The sequence below is a fragment of the Sphaerodactylus townsendi genome, linkage group LG09 (genome assembly GCF_021028975.2).
Source record: "Sphaerodactylus townsendi isolate TG3544 linkage group LG09, MPM_Stown_v2.3, whole genome shotgun sequence".
Classification (NCBI taxonomy): domain Eukaryota; kingdom Metazoa; phylum Chordata; class Lepidosauria; order Squamata; family Sphaerodactylidae; genus Sphaerodactylus; species Sphaerodactylus townsendi.
In genome coordinates, this window is record NC_059433.1 from 80,603,270 (window position 1) to 80,620,726 (window position 17,457).

The 17,457-nt window shown below is 42.5% G+C and overlaps 1 protein-coding gene across 1 annotated transcript in view; it reads left to right on the forward strand.

The window, feature by feature from the left end:
• CSMD3 (CUB and Sushi multiple domains 3) overlaps positions 1 to 17,457 on the forward strand; it is a 751,931-nt gene that overhangs the window by 582,826 nt on the left and 151,648 nt on the right. Inside the window, exon 35 of the mRNA XM_048507427.1 lies at positions 16,468 to 16,581. Coding sequence (XP_048363384.1) covers positions 16,468 to 16,581 — 114 coding nt within the window. The remainder of the gene's footprint in view (positions 1 to 16,467; positions 16,582 to 17,457) is intronic.

Genomic DNA, 17,457 nt, shown 5'->3' on the forward strand with positions numbered 1-17,457 from the left:
GGAGAAGATGTTGGGGAAAGGGGAGGGGAGAAAAAGATCTACTCTGCCTTCTCTTTCCAGGAGCTTTTGTAGTGAATCCAACCCAGTGTTTTCTAAAACAGAACCATGTGAAATGAAGATATCTTAAAATATGCCCATTGTGTCCCTTTCTATTATGTGGTGTTGTTTCTGTGATGTAATGCTGACATTACAGGTAGATGCTGAATGTTCAGATGAATGTGACAATATTTTGTTTTCCAACCCCTTTCATTGCCAATATGATTTACCCCCACCCCCGCCATGACTAGAGTGTCTAAATTTAAAATGAAATTGAATTAGCATACCAGCATATGGATGGAACAGCAGGATGTGCTTCGTTGCTTACTTTGCTTTGCAAAATTCTGTCTTCATTATTAAATCGGCTCAGGTCCCAAATTTCAGATCCACATTGAGAAGGCGAATATTTCAAACACCACACTGCCACTGTGTTTTGGCATACCGCAGAGAGGATCATTGAACCTTGGTCAATGGCTTTGATTCTGCAACTTCACCTTCAACTGATTCCTACTCAGCCCATTCCTGAGAAGCACAAATATTACAATGGATTGAAGGCTATTTAAAATTTGAATTTTGGTTATTTTTGTTCAGGGTTGGAAGTAAACACACGCACCGCATAGTAAGCTCTTTTTTATGGTACAGATAGTTTCTGCTTCCATTGTTTGTGTTCCTTTCTGTTTTCTGCACACACACGGACTGACCACTTGAGAAGTTTCTCCTGAGGGTTAAAGAATCCTCAGGAACAACATTGGTATGCAACGTTACAGTTTGCGTGTGAGGCACATGGAAATTGTTGGCTCCCAGCCCTTGCATGAGCAGAAGTGTCTTCTGCTTGTCAAGGGTACTTGTAGATTCAATCAGTTATTTCCCTGCACAAGCTATGGTGGTAGAAAGTGCTATCAAGTCACAGCTGACTTATGGCAACATCTTAGAGTTTTCAAGAGAGATAGTTTGCTATTTCCTGACTTTGTACAGTGATCTTGGACTTCCATGGTGGTCTCCCATCCAAATACCAAACAGGGCTGACTCTGCTTTGTTTCCAAGATCTAACAAAATTGGGATAGCTTGGACCATTCAGGGTGTGTGTGTGTGTGTGTGTGTGTGTGAGAGAGAGAGAGAGAGAGAGAGAGAGAGAGAGAGAGAGAGAGAGAGAGAGAGAGAACCACATGTTCCTAAGGATATTATTTGGTATTATCAGTCTTTATTTGCATCTGCTCCACATTTTGTCACCAGTTGACTGATGGAATGTTCTGTCTATTTGCCAATGTCACGAAATTTTCCTGAACATTGTTATACAGACTCTTTAAATATATTTTGATAGCTTCCACAAAGCATTTGCTAATATCCATTTTCTCCCTTATGTGTCTCTAAGAGGTTGTTATGTGCATGTCTGTATGTGTGAGTTGCAGGAAAATAAAATCTGATTTATTCAACTGTGCATTTTGTTGAGAACAATGAGCAAGGCAGCTACACTTTGAAATTCTTTCAGATGATTAAACTAATTAATCAAGTAATTTAAATCATAATATGCTATGGTTAGTCTAGACTCTAGTAATAGGAAATGATTATCCATGCAAAAAAATGCTATGACTTAATGTATAGGTTTCAATTATTGGGAGGGACTGGGAAGAAAAACAGCTTTTCCAAAATGACAGTTCTGTAAAAACAAAGAGCTTAAATTATATTGACGCAAAAGGATGTTTTAAAATCAATAGCTGGATTCGAATCCAGTAGCACCTTAGAGACTAAGAGAATTTGGAGAGTACAAACTGTAGTTATTCTACTGCAGATCTACACAGTTACCATCTGAAACTAATTTAAAACTAATGTTATCAATCCAAGATGAAACGTCTATTTACTTGGACACTACATCCACATTAGGTGGATGGCCCAAACCAAAAAAAAGGGGAAGGGTGATAGATCAGTGGCTGGGGATGGCTCCACCATGCTGCCTTGAAAGAGGCAATTGGTGGCACAGGCTATAGGGGAGCATAGGAAAACCTTTACACTCCCAGGAAAAAACATTGTACTCCCCCTCCCTAACCCTCCCTCTAGTGTGGGTGGGCCATGAACAGATGACAGGCCCCTCCCCTTGACCCATCCCTCCAGGATGGGTGGGTCACAACTAGGTAATTCCTCCTCCCCTCCCTAACCTTCCCCTCCCTAGCCCCCCAACTCCAGGTGGGTGGGCAACAAACACATTCATGCTATACTTTTCAGTAGCGTAAGTCTGCACCACCGCATGGGAGCATTCCCAGCCTGAAAGAACATTGTGAGATGACTAACACTGGTTCTACCACTGGATATTCCCCCTATGATGCCAGCATGGACAGTTGTAGTGGAGGGCCACTGCTGTAGGGGTCAGCTTCTGGGTTTGGCTGCCATGCATCCAGGGGCCCAGTGCCAAGGTATGTGGCCCATTGCCAGTAGCACTGGGCATGGACATGGGCATTGGACTCCCACTCCTTCCAGTGCAGATTCAGCCCACCATCACCACCGCCCCTCTCTTCAATTGCACTCTTAATATTATTGGAGATTTGTTGATGCTGTGCTATCTGTTCCTTTTCAACACATTTTGAATTGTATGCATCATGTTTGTTTCTACCCTTTAAGAAATTTAGGGCAGTATATTTGAATGTTTCAACCTTGTGAGATAGGTTAGGCTAAAAGATAAACAAGCTGACGAGTGTCCAGTGAGGTTTATGCTCAGTCCAACACTCTTAATCAGTTTTCAAGTAATTGATAGGTGCAGATTACAGTCCGATTAACATGCTATAACTAGCGCTAATATTATTTTATCTTAACATATTTGAGGGCTAAGTTAGCATTTTCAATCATTAATTGCATACTTATCTAGGTATTTTATTGACCACTGAACCTGAGAACTTGCTGTAATCTTAACTAATGCACCTGCAAAGTCACAGAGAGCCGTGAAATAATGACAACAGTGACAACTGATTTTCCCCTAATCAGAAGGCTTATTTATATTCTTGGATCCCACTGATAGCAACTATATTTCAACCAGCTGCAATTAAACTTGTCTGTGCAGGTGCTGGTTAGAATCTCCTGATAGTAAATATGTTTTTATGAATATGTTTATGCATCACAGTGAAGAAACATCATATTGTGTGATATGCTGGCACAATAGTAGTGAGCCTCATCCTGAGCACTCATTTCTGGTAAACCAATTATTAAAATCACAGTTTTATTTTCTGTTATACAAGTAAATTAATTGTACTCTTTCAAGTCCACATTAAACAGCCTTGCAGGATCAATCAATCAGGATCAATTTCTGAGAGAAATGTATCTTCGGTTTTTAACTTCTTTATATTGAGATATGGGTACCACTACATCGGTGACATGAGTATCCTGTTTCATGCTGTTATGGCTGAGTGTTATCGATTTAGAAACCAAGCAACCAGAATGTCTGCTAAGTGATGAAAATATGAATGTATGAAATTGCCTTATGCCAGTTAGTACATTTGGTCAAGTCATGTCTGCTCACAGGGCCCTTCTGCACATGCAGAATAATGAATTTTCAATCAACTTTTAACAGAAGCATTCCTCCCATTGTGCAAAGTGGGCAGTTGCCCAGGGCGCCACCTTGTTTGTGGGATTTTGTTTGTGGGATTTTTTGTATTTTCAGTGCTTTTTTCTGTTTATGGCCTGCAGAGGGTGTAGGTTTTAGGCTAGCAGCACCAAAATTTCAGGGATTTTTTGGGAGACTCTCCTGATGATATCACCCAGGTTTGGTGAGGTTTAGTTTAGGGAGTCCAAAGTTATGGACTCCCAAAGGGAGTGCCCCATCCCCCATTGTTTCCAATGGGAGTTAATAGGAGATGGGGGCTACACTTTTGAGGGCTCATAACTTTGGACCCCCTGAACCAAACTTCACCAAACCTGGCTGGTATCATCATTAGGGTCTCACAAAGATACTCTGAAATTTTGGTGCTACTATCTTAATAATTGCACCCTGACAGCAGGCACTCCCTAAATTTCCCCAGATTTTCCTTTTAAATCCATCCCCTTCATGTCAATGCTTGTTTTCTTTCTTTTATTCTCTTGATGCCTAATAAAGGTTATTATTATTATTATTGTTGTTGTTGTTGTTGTTGTTGTTAAATCCACCCCCTTTGGCATGGATTTAAAGGAAGAATCTGAGGTCCTTAGTTTAAACTAAGGGATAATCCACCCCAAAACAGCATCACTTTCAATGTTGTTTAAACTGGGGACCCCAGATTCTCCCTTTAAGGTGGATTTAAAAGGAGGATCTGGGCTCCCTAGTTTAAACACCACTGAAAATAATGCTGTTTGGGGGTGGATTCCAGCATCACTTGTTTAAACTTGGGAGTCCAGATTCTTCTTTTAAATCCACCTTAAAGGGAGAATCTGGGGTCCCCAGTTTAAATAACATTGAAAGTGATGCTGTTTCCCCCAATTGGGTTGGACTGGATACAACACCATAAATGTTTTCATAGCAGTAATAAAACCTTTTGAAAGCATTTTGAAATATTTTTCAAAAAATATTTCTGCTGTGTTCAGATTTGTGAGTTGGGGCATGTTCTATAATGTGATGGTGACTTTGAAACGACCTCGTGGAAAAAATCTTTGTTTGGTCACGGTGGGGGAGGGTGGCCGCCCATGGGGGGAATCAAACTCAGGTTTTGCCCAGGGCTCCAGTTTGCCTAGGTACGCCACTGACCTTTAATGCACTTTGAAGCTGGGTTTTACTGTGTGGGATAGCAAAATCCACTTGCAAACAATTGTGAAAGTGGATGGAAAGTGCATTATTCTGCATGTGCGGAAGGGGCCACAGTGACTGAAGCTCTCAAGCACAGAGTTTTTATAGTCCCTCTATCTTGGGCCGTTTCCGCACGGGCAAAATATGACGTCGTCGCAACGGAAAAAGAAGCGTCAGAGCGAGAGCGTTCGCACGCGCAGCGGCGGAGGTGCGCATTCGCGCCGTCGCGGAAACGCTAAACCGGCGCGAAGACGCCGTATTCAGAAAACGCTTTGAACCACTCTTTTTCCCCCTGTGACGCATCGACCCTTGCACCGTCACGGCGTAACAGCCGCGAAGGGAGCGCCGTCTTCAAAATGGCGACTGCCAGACGGTAGCTGGGTCACCTTTGTCCCTCTACACACAATACACACACGTTCGTCCCTGGTGCTTTCCCTGCATGGCCAAGCACCTTTCCCAGACCCATGCACTGGGACTGACAGTAGCTGGGAGGGGAGGCACTGACAGATGGGGGACGGGCAGGACATCAGGGCAGTCACGTTGTCCATCGCGCAGACTGCTGAGTGTGGCATGGCCCGTCGGGCCTCGCCGACGTGTTTCAGAAGTCGCGCCAAAGCGCAACTTATCGCGAGACGCCCGCTTCCGCAGCGCCTTCACGTCACCGAACCGTCACATTTCTGCGGGGCTGCGGACGCCCGCAGCTCCGCCTGTCTGTGTGAACGCTTTTTTCGGGATGCGTCGCAATTTGCGACGTCATCGCGTCGCTGCTTTTGGCCGTGCGGAAACGGCCTTGGGTTGCCAGCTAAGTTCTGGTGAGAGCTATGGGGGCCTGGGACATGCAAAATAGGTGTTGTGGCAATACTGCCATATCGCTTCTGGCACAAAACTGGCTGTGATTTCAGCATGTTGGCCTGATACTCAAACTTAAACTCAAAATTCGTGGAGTTTTTGTGGAATCCTAGAACACCATGCCAATGTACTGACTTCTGGGTTCCTACCACAAGCGATGCAATGACATCTATTCCCCCATTTCTGCCCATTGGTCTACAGAGAGGCAGGTGACTCCTGGGTTCTGGCCCCCCACCTAGTTTTGCTTAAGGCTCAAAAGTCACATTACATTTAACATTTATTTTATCGAATTTATATACCCCCTCCCGCATTCATAGGAAGCCAAGTTCTCTCCTGGGGGAGTCCACAGCTGCTTCTAAAACTGCAATTTTTTAAGCAACCAGAATACTAAATTGTGAGTTCTTCACAGCAGTAAAGTCATCCACAGTCTTGGTCTGTTTGGGTTCTGGGGTTCCTAGCTCCTTTTTAAGTGCTAAGAAAACGCTCACTCACGATTCCTGGAGACTCCTAATTCATTCAGTTTACTGGCCAGGTCAGCAATTCAAATATTTGTCTTTTCCTCACAGTCAGGTTGAGATAAATAAAGACTTGACTGTTTCAGCAAAGGTTTGTAGTATGACAGTTAGCCATGAGCTGTGGAAATAGCTCTACAAGTGCTATCACCTTGTCACCATCTTTCCATAAGCCCCAACAGAAGTCCAGTGGGAACTAATTCTAAAGTGCCAGAGGGTCCCCATTTGTATTGGAACCATGGTGTTGGGAAATGAGGGTCTCTTGTCTCCTCACACTATTTCCCCAATCGAAAACAGTAGCAGGGACATTGTTTGCCTATTGTCAGGTTGCATGTTGACTATTTGCAGGCTCTCCACTATGGTATTGTGGTCCTAATGGAGTACTCACATCTGGCAATCACACATTAAATGTAATATGTAATTTCAGCCTTTTACCTGGAGATGCCAGAAACTCAGCCTGCAAATATTTGCATGCAAAGCATTTGCTGGAACTGTAGCCCCATCTGCTATAACACCAGGAAAAATATTCTTCTTCTGAAAATTGTTTATTTCCCCCCCTTATCCCTGGGAAAATAAAGAGCCTTTATTGTACAGCAGAGTTCCTCTTGACATTAGAAGTATAGAGAAATTTCAGTCCCCAGTTGATACTTTTCATGAGTCAGACACGGGTATGTAGAGAGTTAGAATGTATTACAGAATGCTCAAATACATTTTCAGGAAATAAGACAAAGAACTGCAATATCTTTAAAACAGCAATACTAAAGGTACAATAATATTTTTCAATTCTGTATTCAGGAGTGTTTTCACTGAAGTTTGATATAACCAGAATAACCAACATTTGTGAAGTGCATCCTGACAAAACTAATCTAAAGATTTGTTTTTGAAATGTGAATATTAAAGAGTCAAAAGAACTGAAGTCAATGAGAGTTTATTATCAGACATCTTTGCTGGATTAGACTATCATTTTAGAAAACTAATGTCTTTCTTGTAGAAAAACTTGAAGTGCAGGAAAAGATAATCTATATGCAGAATGAAATATAAATATATCATCAACTCTTCAGTTGTTATAAAATGCATAGTGAATATCCATTCATTATATCTTATTCCACAGAGGATTACAATTGGTGAGAGAACCTCTGTCTACCACTCAATGGTGTGTAGAGTCCTGCAAGGAGCAATTCTTTGACCAGTCTTATTTAACATTTAACATCTGTCCTCGTAATCCATTGGTTTGGACTGGGGTGTCATTGATATGCAGATGACACCCAGTTGTATCTGATGATGGGCAGTTGGCTAGACAGTGCCCCAGATATTTTGGTCAATTGCTTTGAGGCTGGGATGGAATGGATGAAAAAGAGCTGATTGAAATTAAATTGAACAAAGATGGAGGTCATGTGACTAGACTGGGGTAAGGGGAAGCTAGGTGGAGAGTGCAGAGTACCAATGGCATGCAGTTCTGGTCATCGAGAATTTAGGTGTGCTTCTTAACTCCTCCTTGATAATGGAAACTCAGATAGCACACATGACTCACATGGCATTTTTCCATCTATGCCAGGTGAAGCAGTTGGCCCTCATCTGTCCCAAGATTACCTGGGCACAGTGATCCACACAATGGTCACCTCTAGACTCTGGAACTCACATTATGCAGGACTCCCCTTATGCTCGCTTCGAAAATTCCAACTGGTCCAGAATGCAGTAGTGAGCTTGCGGAAAGCATACATCCAAATGGTGCCTGTTAGCTGCACTGGCTTTGGGTGGAGTACTGGATCAGGATTAAGGATTTAGTACTGACATACAAAGCCCTAAATGGTTGGTGGCCTTCAGGACTGGCTCTCCTGGTCAGTCCCCTGGAGACAGTTGAACTCAGCAAGTGGACACCTGCTGGAGGTCCCAGGCCCTAGAGAGATTTGGATAGTCTCAGCTAGGGCTAGTGCTTTTTTAACCCAGACCCCAACCTGGTTGAAAACTCTTGTCTAATGAGATCCAGGCTCTGCTGTCTTTGTCACAGTTCTGCAGGGCCTGTAAGACAGACCTGTTCCACCAGGCATACAGTTGAGACAGGTATGGTTTTTTCCATCTGCCCTCCCCCATTCTAGTTCCACACTGCTGTTCTGTGAGATTTAACCTTCTCCTTGGAAGCAAATGAGTTTATTCCACAATCAATGTTGTTTTCTATTGTATGTTTTTAAACTAAGTAAATATTTATCTCTATTAACTGTTGGAGGCTGCTCTGAGCCCATAAGGGGAGGAGCGGCATAAAAATCTAATATGAATAAATAAAGTGGTACAAAAATTGCATTAATAGGAACCTACTTTTGCTGCAGATGGTGAGAGCTTTCTCTGCTCAAATAAAGACACGACAACGACAGGCTGGAAAAGGATTGGGCTGCAGCCCAATTTATTAATATATATATATCAATAACATGATTAAACTTCAACTATATGCAAGGAAGCTGGGCGGCAAACGGGTCGCACATCAAATATCCCAATCTCCATTGGGAACTATCGAGGAGAAGGGGAGCCCCAGAGATATCACCTCCGGCTTCCACCCTTCCGCCCTTGCTGAGGAGATGGGCACCGGCTAAGCCTCGTAACCGCCGCCTACCAGCCCGCCCTCCTCTCCGTGCTTGCTGGGGTGTCAGGCACCGGCTAAGCCCATGGCCGCCTATCGGCCCGACCCACCCCACTCCCAGGGGTGTCAGGCAGCGGCCTGGCCTGCCGGCCTGCCAGCCTGCCCGCCCCACCCCCGGCCCTTTCACAGGGCACAAGCCTGGGAGAACCTGCCGGAAGGAAGCTTGTTTTCTCCCCAGATGTGCGAGCTCCGTTGCCAAAACTCCGCCAGGGCTGCTATTACTAAAGTAGTAACCCCAACCCCAACCCCCTAAAACATAGGGAGGGTGGGTGGGCCACGCCTTTCTGAGTCTCGCCACCGGGAAGGGTGAGATCTGGGTGAGGCGTTCTTCATATATCTAGGCTCCTCCCGCCTTTACCGGCCAGGAGCCAATCAATGCACCCCATTTCTGTAGCATGCCGTCAAAGCTACATGCTTGCTTGCAGAAGCTTCTATTTTGCTCCTTGGCTCACCCTGGCAGCAATGGCTGCACCCGGTTATTCGGTTGCTGCTTTAAAATAAACTACACACTAATTATTTTCTTCTTTCTGTTTTGGTTTTGATCTTGGCTTCGTTAAATAGATTATATTTTTCTTCCCTTTGTGCCACTTTGGGAAGTATGAAAAATTCTTCATTTTCTGCAGTCTTACAGTGCAATCCTAAACACAATAATTAGGGTTGCCAACTCTTGGTTGGGAAATTTCTGTAGATTTGGGGGAGGTGGGCAGAGTTTGGGCACAGAGCTCAACAGAGATGTGATGCTGAAGCTAGATATGTACTGGTGTGTCCTTATTTTTGCTAGTTACAACATTTGTGGTTCTGGATGGGGGAAGTGTTCCATCAAAATGTTTTAGTCACAGTGGTTGTGGACAAGAATGCACCTTGTAATGTGTTTCTCAGGAAAAGTAATGCAATGTAGAAGAGTTTGAAGAAGAGTTTGGATTTATACCCCCCCCCCTTTCTCTCCTGCAGGAGACTCAAAGGGGTTTACAATCTTCTTGCCCTTCCCCCCTCACAACAAACACCCTGTGAGGTAGGTGGGGCTGAGAGAGCTCTGAAAAGCTGTGACTAGCCCAAGGTCACCCAGCTGGCATGTGTGGGAGTGCACAGGCTAATCTGAATTCCCCAGATAAGCCTCCACAACTCAAGCGGCAGAGCTGGGAATCAAACCTGGTTCCTCCAGATCAGAATGCACCTGCTCTTAGCCACTGCTCTTAGCCACTACACCACTGCTGCTCCTGATATCTGCACCTGAATTCGTATTCTAATGCACATTTTGTCTTTTTCCCCTTCTCAGGCCCCTTCCACCCATGCAGAATAATCAACTTTCAAGCCACTTTCAATGCACTTTGCAGCTGTGCAGAATAGCAAAATCCACTTGCAAACAATTGTGAAAGTGGATTGAATGGGCATTATTCTGCATGTGCAGAAGGGGCCTCAGTCTGGCTAGCATAAGCAAAGTGCAAAGTGTTGCAAAGTGTTCTTCTGTCTCTCTTCACAGATAAATTAACAAAGCTCAGTTTCAGTTTGGGGGGTAATTGCCCACACTGTAGCATGCACAAAAAAATAAACCTTGTGAGTACATGTAGTATCAGCTACTAGAAAAAAGCCTTGGTAGTATCAGCTTCTAGAAAAAAGCTTAGAAGTTTTAGGAGCTTCTAGAAAAAAGAATCAACAGGGGCTGTCCTGTCCCAAAGGGGAAAATGGCTATTCAGCTGGGGCTACAGGAGTGCTGCTGCATCACCCAACCATTTTTTTTAGGATGAGAGATGGAAGGTTGTTGGGAATAACAGCAGGAAATAGTTCAGTTCTGCCTTCAGGGGAGGGCAGTGATTGTTTTGGGGTCTGCCTCAGCAGAAGAGCAGATAGTTTGAAGGGTAGCTCTGACTGGTAGCGTCACACAGTGGTTTAAGTCAGTACCTCTAGGAGAGGACAAAATACCTGATTGTTGGGATTGTCTCTGGTAATGAGCAGACCTTGCAGCATTTAGTCTGACTCTTGGGAAAGACCAGGCTGGTGTGGGTGGAATCCTGTGTGAGTGAGAGGATCCAATCGATTGACTTGTCAGTGAAAGTTTGTTTGTGTATGTAACCGTTAAAGGGAATCCAAACCACAGCCTGAAGCCATAGCCAGCTTAAACTTCCGTGGTTTCTCCAGGATTTTCCTTTGGCTGTTTGGGAATGTGTGCTGCTGATTTGTTCTTTAAAATCACCCTGAAAATAAAGAAATCTTCGTTCTTTACATATGACTCTGACCTCAGCAATATCTAGGTTCTACTTGATCACCATGGGACTTAACTCACAACAGTGAACCCAAAGCCTTAGACTTACTACCTTAAGAACATCTTGTAAGTGAGGGGAAAATTTCAGACTACTTCTCTGAGAGGGCCAAAAATTTTTACACAGATTTCTAGATCGCGGAAAATGCGGCACTCCTAACCTAAGGTGACCAGACGTCCCGCTTTTGGCGGGACAGTCCCACCTTAAACCAATCTGTCCCGTGTCCCGCAGGGGTTTTTAATTGTCCCGATTTTGCCTTCTGGGGCGCTCCCCTTTTCCCACCCTGCCACAGGGCGGGAAACAGGGGAGCGCCCCAGAAGGCAGTGTGGCAGCCTCCCGCGCACGCGTCCGCAGGAGCACACTGCCTTTTGGCGCGCTCCCCGGTTTCCTGCCCTGTCACAGGGCAGGAAACAGGGGAGCACCCAAAAAGGCAGTGCGCTCCTGCGCATGCACGTGCACCCACCCCCCCCCATCCCAGTTTTAAAATGTGACAATCTGGTCATGTTACCCTAACCCCTGTAATGTGGAAGGGATAACTGCAGTTTTGTTATAGGAATAAACTTCTACCATATTTCAACCATTTGCAGACAAGATGGATTCTTTGAAGCTTGCAGAATTTCTCTTTATCCCCTTTCTTCCTTAATAATTTTAAAGTAGAGCTGTGTTGATACGTTTCTTCACTTGTATTCTGAAGTGAAGAGACAACATGCATCCTTCTCATGTCCTTGAAATCTGAAGTACTGTAAAATCTGGAGTAGTTGGAGGCCACATTTTTAGTTGCCCGACAGGCAAGGTACAGCTCTTACGTGAATTAGAAATAGTTTCAAGTTATGAGAATATTTTTTTAAAAAAAAATTGAACTCAGATTCTTATCAGTTTGAAGCTTATCCATACCCGGCTACGTAACTGCATCTGATGAAGAGATCAAATGAACGGCAGAGAGCAATCAGAAAAAAATGAAATATTTATAAGAATCAGATAGGAAAATAATGGGAAGGAAATTGTCTTGGAAATCAAGACAATTCCAGCTGAGAGCCAAACAATGCAGAGTAAATATGACACCGCCTTTGTTATATGAGACCACTCTGTGGGAGAGGAGGGGGAAGAGAACAAATGAGAATAAAGCCAGTGTATCTACAAAAGTGGCTGCATCTTCACATCATTAAATGCTTGTCCAGCATACAGTATATGAATCATTTGCAACTGGATTGGCTTGGCCTGTCTATTTGCAAGGGATTGCTGTAGTGCAGTAAGAGCACAATAACCAATATCGAGCTTGTAGGTCTACAACAGAGAAACTTGTAGTGAGTCAATAAGTAAAAGTTGAGCAACGCACCAGGTTTATTGAATCATAGGCTTGTGAGGGGCCATATAGGCCATTTAGTCCAACTCCCTGCTCAATTCAAGATCAACCTAAATCATCCCTAACAAGTGTGTCCACCAGCCACTGTTTGAAGACTGCCAGTGAGAGGGAGATCACCGCTTCCCTAGGCAGCTGATTTCACTGCTGGACAATTTGTACTTTAAAAAAGAAAGTCTGATATCCAGCAGGTACCTTCCTGGCCATAATTTAAACCCATTATTGTGAATCCTCTAAATGACAGCCCTTCAAATACTTAAAGAAAGCAATCATACCTCCCCCCCCCACACACATACACACACAAACTTCTCTTCTCCAGGCTGAACATTCCCTAACCCAGTGGTGGCGAACCTTTGGCACTCCAGATGTTATGGACTACAATTCCCATCAGCCCCTGCCAGCATGGCCAATTGGCAGGGCCTGATTGAAATTGTAGTCCATAACATCTGGAGTGCCAAAGGTTCGCCACCACTGTCCTAATCCTTCATCTGTTGCATTATCATTCACTACAATTACAGGTTGTACCCTACATAATTACTGTATTTACTCGAATACAAGGCTCGTCCCTCCTCCTCATCATGCCATCAAAAAGGGGGAAGGGGACATCTTACATTTGCATCCAAGTTATAGTAATATCCAGAAATAAATGTTTTTCTGTTCACCTTGTTGTGTGTGTGTGCGGGGGGGGGGGGGGTTGTCTTCCATGCATGATGGTCTTCCTTTCAAGTAACTTGACCTCTTGCATGTTTTACTCTGGACTTAATTTCAGTCAAACTTTTGTTTTAATACACATCCTTTTTTAATCTGAACCCAAGTGCAATACAATAACATGCTTTTTGCAAACTTGGCCTGGCTTGGAAGGGACCTATTTTTGAAAGTATACCTAGTACACATTAAATTTATTACATTATGATGAAAGTGATCCCAGAGTAAAACTGCCAAGCTTGAATGCTACACCAAGGAAGTAGATTGACTTCTACGAAATGGGCATATACCAGGCAGCTTATCTGATGTTTGGACTTTTATGGACTCTTTCTAGAGTTCTGTTTCCTTACAGTTTACTTTCTTTCAGAGACCTGTTTGCTTATTGTGGATCTGCAGGTGATATTATGACTATGTCCACTGTATCTGCTTTTTGTTTCCATTCTGCATGCTGACACACAGATTTATGTATTAAATGTACATGTGTTTATGCATTTATTCTTAATCATGTTTCTGAGTAGTCTAGGCATAGTTAATTTTTTGAGTTTCCCTTGCTTACACTTCACCTGCTTCCTGAACGTAATAGTTTATATGGAAGGATCATATTTTATATAACTGTGTACTCGCTGAGATGTGATTGGAAAATGTCCACTTCATATTTATCCTTAGTATGGCAGACTAATTTGATTGAAACAGATCAAAGTATCATTACTTTGACTTGTACAGTACAAATTCCAGTCAGATTGCTATATTTAATCCTTCCAGAATCCAAACAATGTGGTGTGCTTTAATGATATGCTACTGCTGATTCTACAGTGTACTAAAGGCCTTCAGACTGTTCTGTTTTCACTCAATAATAATATTGTGCAACTCAGCGCTAACATGAAGAAAATGGACTGGGCCTTAGGAATTTTTCATTTCTTTCCCACATTCCCCCTTCTCTTGCAGCCCCTGGTGATCTCTAAACAGCAGGTTCTGAGGATTCATGGACAAAGTGAATTGAAGGGCTGCATTGAGTAGGGGGAGTTTGGGCAAAATTACTCCACCTATCTTTTCACAGAAGCAGTCCATAGAGTCCATACCCCTAACATTATTTCCCTTTAGAGTCACATATTCATTTCCCGAGAGTATTTTCAAAACCTGAAAAAAAAGGGAATCCAGCCTTTTTTTTTTCCACTCAAGAAGAGTAATATTCTGGGCAAAAAGATGCAAATGAAAGATGTGAACAGTAACTTAAAAACATAAGAATACTTTTGCACTGTAGGTATGAAAAGAAGCAAGATATCTACAACTGAAATGGTTCATATTTGTAAAAGATTAGAAGCTGATTTTAATTGTTTACCAAATAGTAATTGAAGGGGGAGGGGCAATAAAATAGTACTTTGACTTCCCCTCACAAATGGCCATGTGAATTAACTACTAGGGACTGTTGTATTTTGCATTATTACATACATCTTGCTCTTTAGAAGGGCTCTGGAGAATGCCTTAGAATGTTTTATGTACATATTTAGGAATCGATTAAAATATTGTGTTGACTTTCCAACAAAAAATGCTCACCATGATATTGGAATAAGATCTGGTTTATTACTTCTGAGTTGCTACCTCATCAAAAGCTTCTAGGTAGTTATTTTGTATATCTTGTATATATTTTGTATATATCTTGTATATATCTTGTATATATCTTGTATATATTTTGTATATATCTTGTATATATCTTGTATATATCTTGTATATATTTTGTATATAACTTAGCTACTAAGTTTCCCACAGCTAGGGTTTCCTGGCAACCTCTGAAATAAAGTTTCCATAGAAGAAACAACTTTCCCTTCCTGAACTGCCTATTTTTTTTCCCATGAGGAAAAGTGCATTGTTAAGGAGAGAGTTAGCTGTGTTTTGTGACAGTTGACTATCTTAGGTGAACTGACTGTGTTTTGAATTTTCCCCTCGCTAGATGGCAATGCTGGTTGCCAACCTCCTGGAAGGATAAATGTAAGCATGCCTAATTAGTGTTTAGTAAAACTAAAGGAATGTTTGCTATTTCCAATTCCCTCTAGTGTCACCCAATTACTGCTTCCAACTGTGCAGCCTTTGGGGACGGGGTAGCCAAGCCTTTGTCTCTGTTAACACAGCCACCAGCGGAGGAGGTAGGGGATGAAGGGGAAGATTAAAAATGCTGCCCGTTCAACCAAGGTAGAATTGTTACAGAAAACTGCCAACTCTCTCCCTGCACACACCTAATATGAGATGGAACAAGAGAGAAGATGAGCAGCTGTCAAATCTGTTAACACTGTGACTAGCCATTATGGGAGGAGCTTGGAGAAATTTCAGAATGTTGCCACTTGACCTCTGATAGACACTTACCAGTACTGTCAGTGCCCCATTCCACACTGCTCCATACCAGAGAGAAGGGAGGGGAATGCTGGACACCTGTCAAAATTGAGGAGAATTTTGGTGCCCCCGATATCCTCCCACATTTTCTGCAGCTGTTTTGGCACTTGAACACGCATGCGTGTGTTGGGGGGTGCCTCATCCAGCCATTATCCAGGCCTGATTGTGATGTCAGGTTTAGTTTGGCCCTCAGGTAAAAGACAATTTTGCATTGATTCAGAATCCAGAGGCAGCCTGGATGAACATGTTAATCATACTGAAGTTGATCAGACTTCCATTATGTCAATGAGTAATGATTCAATGGTTTTAACCTCACCACTCTGCAAAGTTTGAAGGCTTCCTTCAAAGGCGGTGTTTTTTTTTTCCCCTGATGGCCACTTTCATTGGATGAAAGCTCTTCAGGCTGGAGGGAGATTTCATTGGACTGAGAAGAGTGGTATAGTACAGACCAATACTTTTTTATCCAGCTAGTTACAGAAGTAGACGGTTGGATCCAGATTAAACTGGCAATTTCCTCTGATTTTCTCCTCTCACAGCAGACATTCCTCACCCCTCCCTGTGTGGTTTCTCCATGACCCCTATGCTCCCGGAACAATATTGTGTAGAAATTAGGGGACTGCACTGGCACGGGCTGAAACAGTCTGATCCTATTGATGGGAAATGTAGTCTGGATCCAACTCAGTGTGTTTCTAAGAAAAGATTTACATTGTTTAGCATTTGCCTATATATTCATAATGGGCATAAAGGCATAAAGCCATGGGTATCTTTCTGCAATAATACTGCTGTTCAACCATCGACCATTTCAGTGACCGCCCTTTTTATGGATCAGAAGAAATTGTGATGTATTGACATGTAAAAATAGTAGCACAAAAATGAGGTTAATTATAAGTCTGTTAAATGCATTGTAATGAAATGAGAAAAATAGATATTTTGTTCTTTCATTTCCCCTGCCTTTTTCTTTTCTTTTTTTTCTCACTGTTTGTGTTTAGTGGTATTTGGCCAGTTTGTATTTTTCCAGACATCACTTCATGACGTGGTTGAGGTATATGATGGCCCGACTCAACAGTCATCTTTATTATCTTCTCTCTCAGGATCACACTCAGGTATATCTCATCACAGAACTGTAATATATTATTATTGCATAGAGGAAAATCCTACATAGTCTAGTAGTGGATAGACTGTTGGATTCGGATTGGAAAGTTCCAAATTATTTCCTATTTATGAACATGGGAATCAAAACTATATACAACTGTGTGGGACTCCCTGTTTGCAGAGGTACTGTGTGTTTCAGGCCACATGTAATAATTTCTTATATCTATAACTGGCCACCTATGTGACTCAAACTGAGCAATCAATTAAGTGGGATTAGGTAATAGCTTTGCATACTCAAACCAGAAATCATTTTGCTTTAAAAAAAATGGTAAGTGTTGTATGTTAACACATACATAACTATTATTAGAAGAAATGACAGTCAATCATGTAAAAATACCCCTCTAAAATCTGAAACATCACTTCTGTGTGAGGATGTAATTTCTGTAAAGCAGTTGTATCAACTGTGATGCTTTACTTTTTAGATTAATTATAGGGACTAAACAAAACGTAAAATTTTGTAGAGTATTTCTATGCATGGAAGCATATGCATTCATGAAGTACAGTTTCCTCAGTTCCCCCTTCCTGCAGTAGATTGAAATTCCCTTCCTCACAGAAACAATCCTGGGATAGAGGGCACCCCTAGGAACAGGTTATAGGGGACATTTAGGCTGCTATGCAAGGGAAGAGGTGAGAAAGTTATCCTTTGTAAATATATATCCTGCTTGCTGAAATAGTCCAAGGAGTCTAAACCATAATTTGCTTTTGTTGGTTTTCCTGCCAACATTTAATTGATTGTATTTCATTAAAATACTCCATAGGCTGTGCAAACCTTAGAGTTGCCCCCATCTAAATGCACTGAAGTCAGAAAGCAACTCTGCACTGAAAAC